Here is a 15,240-nt window from a genome sequence, read left to right on the forward strand (position 1 = left end):
TTGAATCCATTTTGCTGCTACAAATAGCTGACAATGCTGGAAAATTCAAAATTCTGAAAAGCCATTATTTTTTTTTGATTGAATCATTATAATGACAAGTTTTACTAACAATAATATTTTGTTTGATTTTTTTTCATAGTACGTACACCCCTTTAGATGCATGCATTTATTAGTCATTCAATAAATAATCCTGAAGCAAATTTTTGAACTAAATCTGTGATGTCTCTTCCTATCAAAATTATTTAAAAAAATGAAAACCAAAAACATGTTACTTTTATTTTATTATTGTTGCAAAATTTGAGCCTAATTGGATTTAAATCTCACTAAGCCATACGTGAACTTGGGAACCGGCTTTGCATTTTGTCTGCCTGTTACAATAAACATCAATACAGTGTAAATCCTGGCATAAGTGAGTATTTTAATATTGTAACTTGTGCATTTCCATTTAGAATTGTGCTGTTGACAAAGCTACCAAGAATTTTTGTTGAGCGCAGTGAAGAATTGCAGGTGAAACATGCTAAAAAGACACACTTTTCCAAGGTTTTTTCTTCCCCATAACTAAGACGTTTAGTGGGAGGACGCATGAGGTTCTGAACTCCCCACTGTGGTACCTTTTAAACCTGGTTCCTGGTCCTTTCTTAGTACAAGCGCCTTCTGTCTTTTTTGAGCATTGCTATCACAACATATTAAACACTTTTGCAAAATCTTTATTCATTTGGCTTCCAATTCCTGCCACCTTCGGAATCCCTTTCTTCTTTCTGCCCCCTCCGATCCCGTGGACTGTCTGGACTTCCTTTGCACTGTTATTTACTCTGGCATTCTCCCCCCACTGTCCCTATCATTCCAAGTGGAGATTTTACAACAGAATGGATTCTGGAATGTGCAGTCATATGAAGACCAATTCTTTGTTCGATTTGTGCCTTTCCTTTTACAAGGAAATGCAGAAAGGCTAAGCCACTTCCATCAACACCAACCACACTTCACAGTTATAGTGTTTTTTGTCCCCAGTTCCTGTGCGGACTTGCTTTCATAGATTATATTTCCATACTCACAGGTTTTTTGAGCCTGACCAGCCAAATTACAGTTTCTTTTTAATGTTTTTCCAGGTTGTGAATTATGGAGTACATGGTCATTACCATGCACATTACGACTCCACAGATGAATGGGACGGTCCAGTCTCCAAATGCTGTGGGGGGCAAACTGGAAACTGTAGCTTGTGCAGGTAAGGCAGTAAGCCAGCTTCAATTGAAACAGTCTTGTCCAGAGGCGGCAAAGCGTTTTGAAATGTACGCTTTGAAGTCACCAATGCCACATGCAATGTCAACTTAGAATACAATCTTCACAGATTGTGGACCTCTCCTGGTAGCGTTTTGGGGAAAAGGAGTTTCGTTGAAAGTCATAAGCGATCCTGATGCCCCCAAATTTTTGTTTGGGGTCTACAGCCCGCTGCCCCGCCTCCCCCCCCCCCCACCTGCTCCACTGCCTAATGTTGTCTTACCAAATAGATTTGTTTCTACGAAACACAAAACACTATTTTCCTGGATAAATTTTGAAAGTGAGATAATATTTTGTTGAGTCCTTTGATTAAAACTTCGTAGGTCATAGCAAGGAACAGGAATGGTCAGAATGAAGTTAGGCATAGAGAGACGGTAGCCACAAATACATTACTGTACCTATTTTTTTTTTTTTGCGTCTCATGATCAGGTACATGACAGTGTTGTATTACCTCAATGATGTTCATCGTGGCGGAGAGACGGCTTTTCCTGTTGCTGATGAAGAAGACTTCAACCAAACGGTAACGCTCGCTCTTCGATTCAATTCGTTGTTACCTTAAGGTTACTTTTGTTAGCAGCTACTAATTTTAGCGATTTTATTGACTATTAAATTTAGCGTTTTCCGAAAATTGAAAAAATGAGCTAAGATGGAGATAAGTGTTCAGTAAAAGAACAAAGGTACATTGAACGAACAATATCGTCAGAAAGAATACTGATTAAATGAAATTGTCAGGAAATGGGTCCTTGTCAGGTTAAGTCCTTGCCTTCCACGATGACGGTGATTTCGGCTCTCTCCCAGCCCTTTTTCAATTGTTTCCCTGCCTGGACGTTGTCTTGTAGTTTTACAGGCCAATATATTTAATTTTGTTTTCATTTGGAAGGGGAGGGGGTATTTATTTTAACGTGTATAAATTTGACCGAGACAAATTTTGGGGAGTACTAAATTTATTAGTTTTAATCACGACATACCCAATTTACATTATGTTTTTTGTAAATGTTTGCAGGATTATCAAGAGAAAGACCGGTCGAATTTAAGTTTTCACTGCTATGACGCTAATGTAGTGGTTCGACCCAAGAAAGGCACTGCTGTCATGTGGTACAATCACATGATCAGTAACGTGACTGGTTTACTGGGACCTCAGGACGTGCGCTCTTTACATGGCGGATGTGACGTGCTGGAAGGTTTCAAGTGGATCGCAAATAACTGGATCAATGCGCCATTTGAATGGACAGATGAATGGAGAAATGAAAATTGATCATAACTATAGCTTATATTTATTTTGTTAACTCCAGATAGTATTTAGACTAATATGGGTATTTTTTTAAAAAAATGTTCTGTCAACCTACCAATACAGAAAACGCAGGAAGCGTCGGAAAGCGAAATCACATTAGGTTTTAGTAATCAATCGGGTCGGGAGTAGCTATCGCAAAGTCACACGATTGACTCTCTATCCTTTGAGAGAACAACTGAACAAACAACAGAAACAATGCCCCAAGACCCAAAACAACTGCTACTCTATAGGGCCAACAATATTACAAGCTTACGAGGGCTCTTTCACTGCTGTACAATTTCATAAAGGCATGGCAAAACGAGGAAACATGTTTCCAGAAACACACATAGCGCGCTCATGTTTGCCAGTTTTGCCATACGGAAAGCATTGTTTTCAGCGTCAATTTTGTTTCCAAGAAGTTAAGCACTTAAAGCAAAATTACAGTATTGTGGCGTTTTCGAGAATTACCCGAGCTTGCCGTTGCATGGTGTAAAAAGTCGCGCTGCATCTCAATGCGAGAAATCCCAGTTATTTCAAGGCGTTTTGTGACAGTCAGTTTCCAAAGATTTGTTGTAGATCAGGGCCGGGTTGTTCGAAAGACGATTAACGCTAACCCAGGATTAAAACATTATCAAGATTTTAATTTCTCTTGTTTTAAAGGGTTTCCCAAAGCTAATATTTTGTTAAGTTTGAGATTGGTCCATGTCAAAACTGTGGGACAGAAAATATTAACAGAAAACCTCAACGAAATTATATAAAATTGAAAACAAATTTCACGCTAATCCTGGATTAGCTTAATCATGCTTTGAAAAACTGGGCCCAGAAATTTAGAGAGGGCCCGCAATCATTGTTGGCGTTTCAGCAATTCGTGTGAAGAGTATTTTTGTAATCGCCACCTCTGGGGTCGAGAATGTAATCGCCATTAGAAATTCTACTGAAATTGGTACAAAAAGATGTTTTTATGTAGCTTCAGATAATGGTATAAATTTATAGAATAAAATATTATTTTGACTTACTTGGTTACTTGACTTAGTGTCTTTACCAAAGGGGAGAAATGTGCCAGAAATAAATTAAAATCTCAATTATAAAAAAGCTTTTTTTTTTTCACCTCGACGGACTATGAAAAAAGACGGCCTGTATGTCGTCTAAACCAGACTTTATCAAGGTTGTAAGATTTATCAGGATAAGCTGACACATAATCACCTGAGATCGACGAACTGTTAATGCAGCAAAAAGTGTTGTTAGGGTCCTGAAAGGGGGAGGGGTATAAATGCCTTTTACCAGCATATGTTTTGCCCAAATCCCAGTCTCATTCCCACTTATTAGTTTGTGATTCACAGACTCGGTGACCCAAAATCCCATTTTCCCTATCACGGGGATACCCTGTGTAATATTGCATGACGTATAAGTTTGGAAGTGTGCAGCAGCTGCTGGTCAACGAAGACTCGTGGCCTCCAAAGCGGAAGCAAGCGATCGAAAGCGACAGAAACAACAGGAAAGCTCAAGGCTTTTCTGGCTTTTCGCGAAAGATTCAAATAAAAAACTCGATTTCTTGGCGTTAAAAGTGAAGTTTCCATAGGAAATTGGTAAGTTAAAAGTCTTTGTTTTTTGGATTCTCTGCAATGTCTTTGGCTGGATCTGTTCACGTTGGACTGAGGTTCTGTGTAGGTTTCTTGGAGCAATTGCCAAAGACGTTGTAGACTCTGTTTTATCTGTAGTTGAAGCGTTGTGGTAACTGTATTATTGTTGTCAATGATTCCATCTTACATCCACCCACTCCACTTCAAGTCAAGGAACAGCAAAAAAGAAAAGGCAAAACTAACGACAATGCACGCATACACAGGCTTTAATAGACTTTTATAATAATATCATTGCATTCGTTTCCGGTTTAGTTTGTGAGATCATTCGACGGTTTACTTAATTAAATAATGTCCGGTATGTAATAAGCGTTCTTTTTATATAGTGAGTGTTGCTCTTAATCCTTTTACCTTTAATTTAAATTTCAGTATCAATTTCAAACCCTTCACTGGCTCTTGTTTTACTGAAATTCCATCACACGTTTGACATATGTTACACTCTGTTGCACAAAATAACGCTCTTCTTTTGGTCTAATTTCTATTGTTATTTTGTTTCTAAGTTAATTGATATATAACAAAAATTGTCGTAGCAAAAACGAACGTATGATGTTTATTATACCCTTTGATTGCAATGGTCTTTTCCAGGAAGATTTTCGAACAAGAAGTCTGCTAGCGAAATGGACTCTGCTGTGGGAAACTCTCCCAGTGAGGCTCAGTTTGACACCGAGGAGGTAATAAGAACAGTTAGGACAATGATGATTCATTCCATAGCACTCAACAATTCCGAGGGATTTGCTATGGCTCTTGGAGCGCTGGAAGAACTCGACATTGGCCTCAATTGGAGTTTTCATTCAAAGTCCATGGTGTATGGCGGTGATTACTGGAATACCCCTCTCACCCTGGGTGCGAAATTGGGTCGTACAAGTATGGTGGTCACTCTGCTTCAAAAAGGTGCAGATCCCAACTTTTTGTCCTGTCGTGAAGATAAGAGATCAACTGGACGAACAGCTCTCCACGAGGCTTGTAAATCGGGACGTCTTGAAGTAATTGACTGTCTTCTAACGCATGGATGCAACGTAAACGTCTTCAACACAAGAGGCTGGATGCCAATTCATGATGCAATTTGTCACGGTAAAACTGAAGTTGCCTTGAAACTTCTTGAAAATGGAGCAGATCCCAGAAAAATCTTTTCCATATCTTCATCAGATGTGAAAAATCTTGATGCCATTGGAGCAGCATCCCTCATGTTTTCTACTAGTACTTGCAGGCTGGACCCAATCACGCCTTCGTCGTTTGAGTGGAATTGTCTTTCTCTTGCTGTTAATTGTCATCAACCGCAGTTAGTGGCTAAGCTAATTCAAGAGTATTTTTACGAAGATGTAGATTGTCAGAGCCCTTCTGGCAGAACTGCACTCCACGAAGCTGTAACTCTAACAGAAAATTTGAATCTTAACGAAGAAATCATCGTCCAGAACCGGCACGAAACTATGAAAGTCTTGCTGAACGCAGGAATCAATCCAAATATTCCAGATCATAGGGGAAAAACGGCACTTCATCTTTTCTTTGACCACGTAAATTTAGCCAAAGTTATTGTGAGGAGGTACTCCAAGATTGTCCTCGAGACGATTCGCCTATTGCACGATTATGGCGCTGATTTGAACGCCGTTGACTTCAACGGAAGGACCGTACTTCATCAAGCGGCTGCCTTTGGCGATGTCGAGACAGTGCAGTTACTTTTAGAGCTTAGTGACGGCGTGACAAGTCAGGACAATGACGGCAATACGCCGGCTCATGTCGCAGCTTATCACGGTAATTTTGAGGTGCTTCAGTGCTTGCTGGATTGCGTTCCACACGCTAAGTTCGTAAACCGCCACGGAGACACCGTGTTACATGTTGCAATAATGACGAGTACCGACGAAGAAGCACTGGTGAAAATCGCTCAAACGTTAGAAAGGGAACCCGGTGCAGATAAGGTGCGGACAAACGTTTATGGCGAAACAGAGTATGACCTAGCTATAAAGTTCAAGCTGGAAAGACTTTCTCGTCTATTAACTTGCGAAACCAATCAGACAATCGCTTCTGATTCGATTCTCGGTGGGTCAACAGGGAATGGCAATAGCTTTGCAAGGGACGACGACACAAGTAGTGACACAACTGCAAGGGTCCACGAAGGCGAAACATGACCTGCCTTTCAAATTAGGCGATGAAAGCAATGACAACGCTGAAGTTCCAGAATTATTGATAGAGGACGACACAGACGTCAATGAGTATTTACTGAAATTGTGTAGCGAGTATCGAGTAAGAAGTGTTCACATGGAAGGTGACGGGGAATGCCACGAGAGATGCAGTGTGGCAAAACAGACTGTGAGCTTTGTCGAAGAACTTTTAAAAGTTGTCGCGGAGGACGACAAAAGGTTCAACTGTGAAGTTTTACGCACTGGAAGTGCTTTTGAAGGCTACAGGATTGGCAAGCCAGACGAGTTCGACTATATGTGTGAGTTGCAATCTCTCTCTGGTGACAAATGTGAAATTCTTGAAACTGAAGAACCAGGGTTTGTTCGTGTTCGAGTGAAGGAAAACTGCAGAGAAGAGTGGAAGATGTTTCTTTCGGAGGACGGCTTTCTCGATGCCATGAAAATCAAATGCTTTTTGGCAGAAATGTTTTACTCAAAGTGTGGGGCCCCAGCCTTGGCCCAAAAAGCTTCAAAGCTGAGCTTCAACACAACAAGCTATGATTCATGCTTGTTATGTCACCCAGTGATTAGCACGAGTAAGGCAGGAGTCAAGATGACTTTGTTTTGGAGAGGAAATGTGTACAAATTCATGCCCATTGACATTGACATCACTCCAGCCATACATTTTCCCAATTGGCCCAAGTCCGCCAAAGTGCCCCCATCCCATGTCCTGAGCGGGTGTGAACCTGTTGGATACCACGTTGTTCCCAAGTCAGAGGGAGAGGACTCGCTGCTGTGGAGACTGTCATTTTCCATTGCTGAACTGAAGGTATTACAGAATGCTAATTCAGTTCAGGGGGCTTGTTATACAGCTCTCAAAATAATCAAAGGGCAAACCGCATTACCAAAGAGCTCAAAGCGTTTTTCCCATCTTGGGAAGCTCCATACCTACGTCCTCAAGATGAAATTCTTCGAAGAACTTGAACATTGCTCTGACGCGGATTTGTGGCAGAAAAACAAGTTGACAGACCGGATCTGTTCCGTGTTGGAATCCACGGCGAAGCTTTTAAGCCAGAAACGACCTTCCCAAGTAGAATCGTATTTTCTGCCAGGTCACAGTGTGATTCGTGAGGCAGACAGACACTTAAGCAAGTTTGTGGCAGCATCTATTAAAACCACGCTTCGCAGGGTGGTACGATTGTTGCGAAAAGAACCAGGGCCATCGCCAGAAGCTGTCCAAGACGCTGGCTTCACAATGCATTTTGATCAGTCCGATTCCAATTCTGAATCAGACGATGATATGGTATTTGACGATCCTAGCACACTGCCTCATCGTGAAGCTGCTATGCCATTGTCGGCCCTTTGCCAGGGTAAATAAACGTTGATATCCTGTTCGTTATACATGGAAGTCCAGAAAAGGTGGTGAACTGACAAGACTTTGAAAACAGTTTTTCAAAAACTGTGCAAATTCCGTAAAATATCATCGTATCAATTAAATAAAAAATACACTTTATCATAAATGATTTCCAGGCTCTTTAATACAATTTGTTCAGTGTTCACAAAATGTTCGAGGCTTGTGCGATGTTAAGTTTCCCAGGCTTAAAATAAGTCCACTACCCCGAAAAATAATATCCAGTGGAAGTTATTTATAACCAAGTATACACAGCCACTATTTTTGCTAACAATTCATCCGCGAATCTCCACTTTACAGGGGTTATTCTAAAATGGTTTGGGAACCGAATAACCTCTCCCCGGGAGGAGATTGGAGTCTTCGGCTCAAGGAATTACTCTCCAGCGGGCTTGGGGACCGAGAAGTTCTTCCCCAGAATTCGAACTCCGTTTTTTCCTTGTTTTTCTGAGGTTTTTTCTGTTAATATCTGCCCTCGGCCTGTTTTTTTTTTTTTCGGGTATTGTCCTTTTTTCAAACTCTTCTTTTTATGGTTTGTGTATAGGCTAAATATTTGGATTTTTTTTATTGTTGTTTTGTCTGACATTGCAACAATATTTTACCTCACGCCTTCCTTTTCGTTCCTTTTCTGTGCTCTTAATATTGGTCTCTTAACCGAAAGGCTTCAGTGTTCTCATGCTTTTAACCCTTCCCATCAAGAAAAGAAGAACTGTCAAAAACACGTTTAATTTCATGTGTAAAAAAATAAAACAATAATTACATTAAGGGCCTGTTTACATGATTCCGGAATGACTTTCATTCCGGAACGAGTTCATTCCATCCCCATACATTTCTCTGTATCTGTTTACATGATACCGAGACGAAAGTCAACTCATTCCGGAATGAGTTCATTCCGGTTTTCATTCGGGAATGAAAGTTTCGTTCTGGAATGACATTTCATTCTGGTATCATGTAAACACAGAACGAATTTCGCTCCGAGATGAAATCGCAACTCATGAAACCGCTTACAGACTCCACAGTTTGAATTCAGAGCGAAAAACGTAACAGCATTTACTGTTTAGCCAAAAGAAGCAGCTCTATGGCCAAATTACTCGTTAAAATAGCAGATACGGCAATTAATGGGCACAAAAACATGTTTGCACGAAACATGCGTCATCTTGTTTTGATCTCGCGTGAAACATGTGCCACCTTGTTTTGATCTCGCGCGTAAACCGCGCACGTGAAAATGCCTTTGGTTGAACCTGTCGACTCTGTCATGTAAATGCAGAACGAACTTCATTCCGGAACGAGTTTCGTTCCGGAAGGAAAGTCATTCCGGAATCATGTAAACAGGCCCTTAGTCATACTGACCACTCTATCATAAAGACATTAAATACTTTTCCTTTCTTGTTGCCGTTTCTTAACACTATTTCCATACATCGTACATTTTAACTACACAATGCAGCATCGTAAAACACCCCCTTCTCCATCCAAAACGTTTCAACTGAAGTTGACGTTTTGCGCGCTACCATAACTCAGCGTACCTAAAAAACAAAGGGAAAGAACTATGGAGCTTACAAAGCTCTCTCGAGTTCTACCAAACACTTACAAGTGTTTAATAATTTACAAAACCCCTTGGAAGCAACGCAAGAACGTTTTCTAATTACTCCATGAAATGAACACTAGTCTTGAAATAATTTTCTTTGCTGCTATAAAGTTATTGCGAATGGTTTAAAACCATTCCGGCAGAGCTCGCTTTACATCTCTTTTATTTCATAAAAATGTGGTGATCACCAGAGCAGGTGCAAACGAGTATTTTCACATATCGCTGCTTTGCCATACAGACTCTTATTTTCAGTCCTCCTGGAGTTCTTCATAGGACAGTATTTGCTAGTATCATTGTCTAGGTCTCAAACTTAGAAAATCACCTGATTTTAAAACGGATTTCATAACTAGAAAGAGCATGTAAGGGTTTGTGCAAAGTTTGAAGGCAAACGGTTTAAAATCTGCTTCAAGCGATTCATTTAAAGTTTTAACATTTATAGACGTTTCTATCCTACTGCCTCATCCCCAGGCGTCCTAATCCTTAGTCGTGCACGGGTCGCTTGGCGTTGTGCAACTGACGTGCACGGCAAAACAGACGTGTTCGCGACTCGCTCCCTAACCATCAACCCCCGTGCTCCTTGTTTTCCCACCTTACCGGCTTGGTCCCTAACCATCAACCCTCGCACTCCCTGTTTTCCCGCCTTACCGCCTTAACTGTCCCGCCAATCGGCGCCTGGGGACGAGGTACTGTATCCTAGGCATACAACTGATGTTTTTCAAGAGAAATCACCTTGTTCAATATTCAAAGTGCTCCTTTCATATTTGCTCCAGTTACTGGCCCAATTAAATACAGCACAGATGCTATAAACTTTCTCGTATCTATACACTCACCAGATTGAAAAATTTATGCTAATAGGGGATGAATCTACTGGTCATCAATTTGCTTAGAGTGCTAGAAGAAAACTCTTGGTGCTTAATGACGTGAGAAATATTTACAAAGATCAGCCTGGTAGAATCCCAGGCACACAAAGTTCATAAAATGTCATAACACCTTTAGTAATCTAAAGTTGAAAGCTACTTTTATAAGGACTATCTGCTTGAAGACGGTCCTTCTCTTGGCGAATCAGGGTCGATCTGCATTCCTTGGTGTTCATCTCTTTGTGACGAAGTTGATGTGATGGTTATTAAGTCACTAAAGTCCATGCCTGTACCTTCCTTTGCCTAAAAGAAAACAAGATTATACTGGGTCATGATTTCACTGTTAGCAGTCTCTTTTTCTGTTATTTTGAGACAGAAAGAAAAGGAAACCCTGCTCTGCTTGTAACAAAGTTTGATTTAACCCATGTCAACCGGTTTTAGAAATTGGTTGTCCCAAAGTACTTTGTACTAATGCATGCCTGTTCGAATTATCTGATTGGTACCTGAGCCCACAGTGTCAAGGCACATGCTGTTTAATTTTACTGAAGACAACTATTGAGCCCATCTTGTTGTTACATCATGCTTACGGTACATGTTGTAATGCTAACACATGCTTGATACGAACTGTTGAGTCAAAGCAGTCTCCTTTTCTTTCCTTCTCAAAATAATGTAACAAGGAGAAGGTTGTAATAATTTTGTTGCCACTAATACTTTTCAGCTAATCAAATTGCTTGATTTAGTACCCTCCCTCCAATAAGTGTTCCCCTTTTGTAACAAGTGACCCAATTCTAATAAACACCCCATATTCTGATCAGTACTCAACAGGGGGAGGGGGGGGGGGGTGAATAGGGGTACGCAAATCCGCCAATCCGTGCTATTTTTTGGCCAAATCCGTAAATCCGCCACTATTTTCTTTGAAATCCGAATCTGCCCTTTTTGAACACTTTATGTGGTATAGTTTCACTGCAACGGACAATAGATGTTGTCTCTATGCCATTTTTCAAGAATTTTCATGTCATCACTTATTTGCGACAATTTAACCAACATACCGAAGAGGACCAACCAAAGATATCCACCATTCGAACTTCCTGACATAAAGAGTCCGAAATCCAGGCCAAAATTCACAACTAATCCGCGATCCGCTGTATTTTCAAAATCCGTGAATCCTCTCTGTGTATCGCAAAAATCCTCAATCCGTGCACTTTTAAAGGCCAAATCCATCGATCCGCAAACCTATTCACCCCTCTCCCACAGTATGAACACATTTCTAATATTTGCTATGAGCAAACTAAGCTAAGTTCATTTCCCAGCTGAGACGAAAAAGAAATTGTTTTGTCAGTTTTAAGAGTTAATTTTGGTCTATTAGTAAGAGCAGATATGAAAGGGTAATGAATTTGTACTTCGGATACTTCAGAGATCTTGTCAAGGTAAAAATAAAACATTACAAGCACCCTCACTTCAGGCCAGGGTGAGCAGAAGTAGAGAACAAGACAAATCCTGTTCACCCATGCCAGAGGATGCACTGAATGCAAAAAATGCAAATGTCTAAGCCTTATCAGAAATTAATGCATATTTTGCTTTTAAGTGACTTTGCTCAGTAAAAAAACACAGAAAATACTCACAGATTTATACTCTAAGAACATTTCTTTAAAAGCCATGAAGTCTGTAAAACTTAAAAGCATTTCTAAAATGTCTCCTCCAATTTGGTCGTGGCGGGTTCTGTTGATGGAAAATGAAATAAATAAATAAAATCTGAATGATTATTTTCAACCAAAAACACACATTTAAGTCTCCTTCACAGCCGTTAGTTCTGGATGTCACACCATGCTCCCACACTATGGAAATGCTAAATTCTGCCCAGTTGTTCTGACTGTCACTATACTAAAACGTTTTACTCCTAAATTGCTGGTTACTTACTCTAAACTTTTTGTAAAGTCTTCCATGGAAAAACCAGAAATTCTTTTCTTCAGTTCCTCCTGAATGTAATTCTCCGCTAAGGCAACCTAAGGAACATACTGTCATGGTTAGAAATAACTGGGTCATATATATGGGCTTATACAATTCTAGATAACATAGGAGATTTTATGTGAATAAGGTATTCTAAAAATTACTGTCACCTTTCAACGTTGTCTCTATCCCTTAAAGCTGGTTCTCATATGATCGCCCTTATCGTCTCTGTCGCTTCTGTCATTTGCAAATTCTGAGGAGATCGTAGGCGATCAAAGCGATTGGAAGCGATCAGGGGGTTCTCATATGATCGCCCCAATCGTCTGGTATATGCAAAATAGGGTTAAACAACCAAGATAATAATTCATGATCTTCGATTTTATTCCGATCGACGCACATGTGTTTTTTCAAAACTATGATATGGCTTTTGGTAGCCTTCGATGCAAAGGCAACATTCGTGGCCTCCTATCTTCTCATTATTGCCGTTTTACGGCGAAGATGCAAAAGAGAGGCCACATGGAAACTTAGTTTTGGGTAATAGTGATGCACCATGGGACAGTTTGGATCGCCTAGACCAATTTCTCCCTGTGTGGCAGTAGTTCTCATATAATTGTTCTCGATCGCCACAGTCTGCGACCGATCACCCGGATAGAACACGGGTGATCGAAGCGATTGCGATCGCCCCAATCGTCGCAGACGTCTCTGTGATGTTCTCATATGATCGCCCCGATCGCAAGCAAACTTTTTGAAGCGATAGAGGCGACAGAGAAGATCGGGCGATCATATGAGAACCAGCCTTTAAAAAACATTCTTAAAACCGGCATGTAAGTGGCTTACAAGGTTGACACTTAACCCTGGTTCCTTAGCTACCCCTCTCCTCTCCCCAAATGGGACGCCACTCATCACAGGGCTACCCCCACCCCCAGCATTTAATTTCCCAGTACCCATTTGTACACCTGGGTTGAGAGAGGCAGTGGAATGAGAGGTACCGTGAGAATCAAGTGTCTTGCCCAAGGACAAAGCACAGTGTTTGCAGGCAAGAACTGAACAGTAATAGAACAACTTACATATTCCTTGAATATATCCATGTATATAAGTTTATTTTCCTCTTCATCTGTGAAGTGATGGTAATACTTTTCTTTAAAGTCATGTTGTAATGTCTGAAATCTTTCCTCTAGGGTAAAGAACATAATCCTTGTTAGAGGTTGTTGTACAAATTCTTGACTGTGGATTCTCATATAAATTAAAGACAGTGGTGTATAGGGTTTGCTATGAAGATGTCAGTAAAGAAGCAAATATTTTGACATTTTTTGTCCAAGGACAAAAAATTTATCATGCAAAAATTTATCATGCTATATTTCTACATAAAGACTCACTTGGGCGGCGGGATGGTTGCATCTCAAGTATGCTTTAATGTGACTGCGCGATGCAGTTATGAGTCCTATGTATGTTTACTTGTACTGATTTGACTATGTGACTGCGTGATGCGGTTCTAGTCAAGACCCACATTTCACCCTTGCTCGCCACAGAGTCCCAGTAGCTCAGTGGTAGAGCATCCGTCCTAGAACACGGAGGGTCGTGGGTTCAAATCCCATTTGGTACTCGGAATTTTTCTTCCGAGTTTTTCAGTTAATGCAAAAATTTATCATGCTATATTTCTACATAAAGACTCACTTGGGTGGCGAAATTAAAACAACACAGAGACATTTAGATGATTTCTTAGGGTATCAAAATGACGATAAAATCTTTTGGTGTAAGTGGTTTGGAGATTTTTAATTTTTGTGCAACATTTTAGTATGGGCTTGTTTGTGTATTTTAAAAACCTTACCCATAATGATGTCCTCTATGTGGCCCACAGTTGTGTCAAACTTTTTATCAGCCCTACTGGACCTGGTGGTTATCAGTAAAACACTGTTATAAATGTTCATATTTAACAAGAATTAGTCTACTTTCCCTCTTTTTCTATGAGCGAATAGTCAGTGATGCACATCCGAGTTGACTATTTCTCATAGAAAACAGGGGCAAGTAGTCTAATTGTTTTAGTAGAAACTCTAAAGGATTGCAGTCCAAAATAGTGAATAGAAAACAATGCAAGAACCAATCAGATTTGTGGATTTCCAACAGACTTTCTACTAAGGTAAAGTATATATTTTCTGTTTAAAGGTTTATCAAGTTGGTACTTTTAAGTACAGGGAGAGGGGTAGACCTTCTTCAACTTGGTACTCGTTTTTTTCTCATGTTGATATAGTTATTTGTAGAGATTGCTTACAAAAAAAGTAATGTAAAATCGTAAGTGTGTATGTGTTAGCATGCGAGGCGCACTAAATTCAGGAATTGCTTGGAATGAGCAACTTTTATCACTTGTAGAAAATTGATTCTCTCAGAGGGTGCTTTTTTCACTTCAATTGCACCTAAGTGGTGTCCAAGCTTGAGGTCAAGATGGCTGGATATTGGCCAAGTTCCCTTTACAGTTGAGAACGAGGGCAATATTCAGCCATCTAAAGGTAACAATTAAAAGGACTTATTTGGCATATAGAACACCATGCAGGTCGTAGCAGGAAATCATGACAGAGCACCTCGGGGAGCCAATCTCAGGGCAGAAATTGGTTCATCTTTCCCGCTCACGGAGCTGGCTATAAAATGAATAAATAAGCTTACAACCAACAAATTATTTCCTCGATCCTCTTCCGTATGACTGGAAACAGTTACTCTATGAATTTCAATTTGTTTTAAAAATCAAAAACGAGTACCGAATTTTTCTTTTTTTAAAAATAAGAGTGGGAAATTATATCGTCTACTTTTAAACTGCAAGTGTTTGTTATATCCTTTAAAACATTAATTAGGTAGAAAGAGTTAAACTAATTAAGTTCAGACAACAAAACTACAACAACCAAATCGATTACATTGGGCATTAATTCAAGATATTTGCTAAAATGGAAAGAACAAGTTAAAATTTAGTACCTTCCAACAGCCAAATCCTCGTCTATATCAAGTTCACTAAAACCTGCAAGATGGAAAAACATTTACTATTATATTGCAAGAACAACAACAAAAGGAAAACGACTTTATTTCAAACCTTACCCGCCATCTTGGAAAAACAGTCACCATGGTGCAATCCGCTGACTGATTGCTTTTTCGGTCAAGTAA

General features: G+C 40.0%; 2 protein-coding genes and 1 pseudogene across 5 annotated transcripts in view; 2 read left to right on the forward strand and 1 right to left on the reverse strand.

Annotated features, from left to right (window-relative positions):
• The window catches only part of LOC144649684 (transmembrane prolyl 4-hydroxylase-like), a 16,728-nt gene extending 13,168 nt beyond the window's left edge, over positions 1-3,560 (forward strand). For 2 of the 3 annotated variants that reach the window (XM_078509240.1, XM_078509243.1), the window contains exons 9-11: positions 1,107-1,222; positions 1,705-1,795; positions 2,279-3,560. In XM_078509240.1, coding sequence (XP_078365366.1) covers positions 1,107-1,222; positions 1,705-1,795; positions 2,279-2,530 — 459 coding nt within the window. In that variant the 3' untranslated portion in view covers positions 2,531-3,560. Of the gene's footprint in view, positions 1-449; positions 508-1,106; positions 1,223-1,704; positions 1,796-2,278 lie in introns of all 3 variants that reach the window. The other variant, XM_078509241.1, reaches the window with a different exon arrangement.
• Positions 3,561-4,043: 483 nt separating this feature from the next.
• Positions 4,044-7,785, forward strand: LOC144652432 (uncharacterized; annotated as a pseudogene). The gene is made up of 2 exons (XR_013570532.1): positions 4,044-4,131; positions 4,768-7,785. The product of XR_013570532.1 is annotated as an uncharacterized LOC144652432 (transcript).
• Positions 7,786-8,414: 629 nt separating this feature from the next.
• On the reverse strand, positions 8,415-15,200 carry LOC144649685 (ADP-ribosylation factor-like protein 2-binding protein). The gene is made up of 7 exons (XM_078509245.1): positions 15,175-15,200; positions 15,055-15,097; positions 13,922-13,983; positions 13,161-13,267; positions 12,064-12,149; positions 11,769-11,865; positions 8,415-10,449 (listed from the first exon to the last, which is right to left on the reverse strand). The coding sequence occupies exons 1-7, from the start codon at positions 15,179-15,181 to the stop codon at positions 10,318-10,320; spliced, it is 534 nt and encodes a 177-aa protein (XP_078365371.1). The 5' UTR covers positions 15,182-15,200; the 3' UTR covers positions 8,415-10,317.
• Positions 15,201-15,240: the final 40 nt, after the last annotated feature.

This window comes from Oculina patagonica, chromosome 4 (assembly GCF_052425735.1).
Source record: "Oculina patagonica isolate OP01 chromosome 4, crgOcupat, whole genome shotgun sequence".
In the NCBI taxonomy this organism is placed as follows: Eukaryota; Metazoa; Cnidaria; class Anthozoa; order Scleractinia; family Oculinidae; genus Oculina; species Oculina patagonica.

Bases quoted from the DNA above. Each gene is read 5' to 3' on its own strand.
- LOC144649685 (XM_078509245.1), bottom strand. The intron at 12,150-13,160 runs GTAAGTTGTTCT...TATGTTCCTTAG, and splicing joins TGGATATATTCAAGGAATAT to GTTGCCTTAGCGGAGAATTA. The intron at 11,866-12,063 runs GTAAGTAACCAG...TTCCATCAACAG, and splicing joins GACTTTACAAAAAGTTTAGA to AACCCGCCACGACCAAATTG.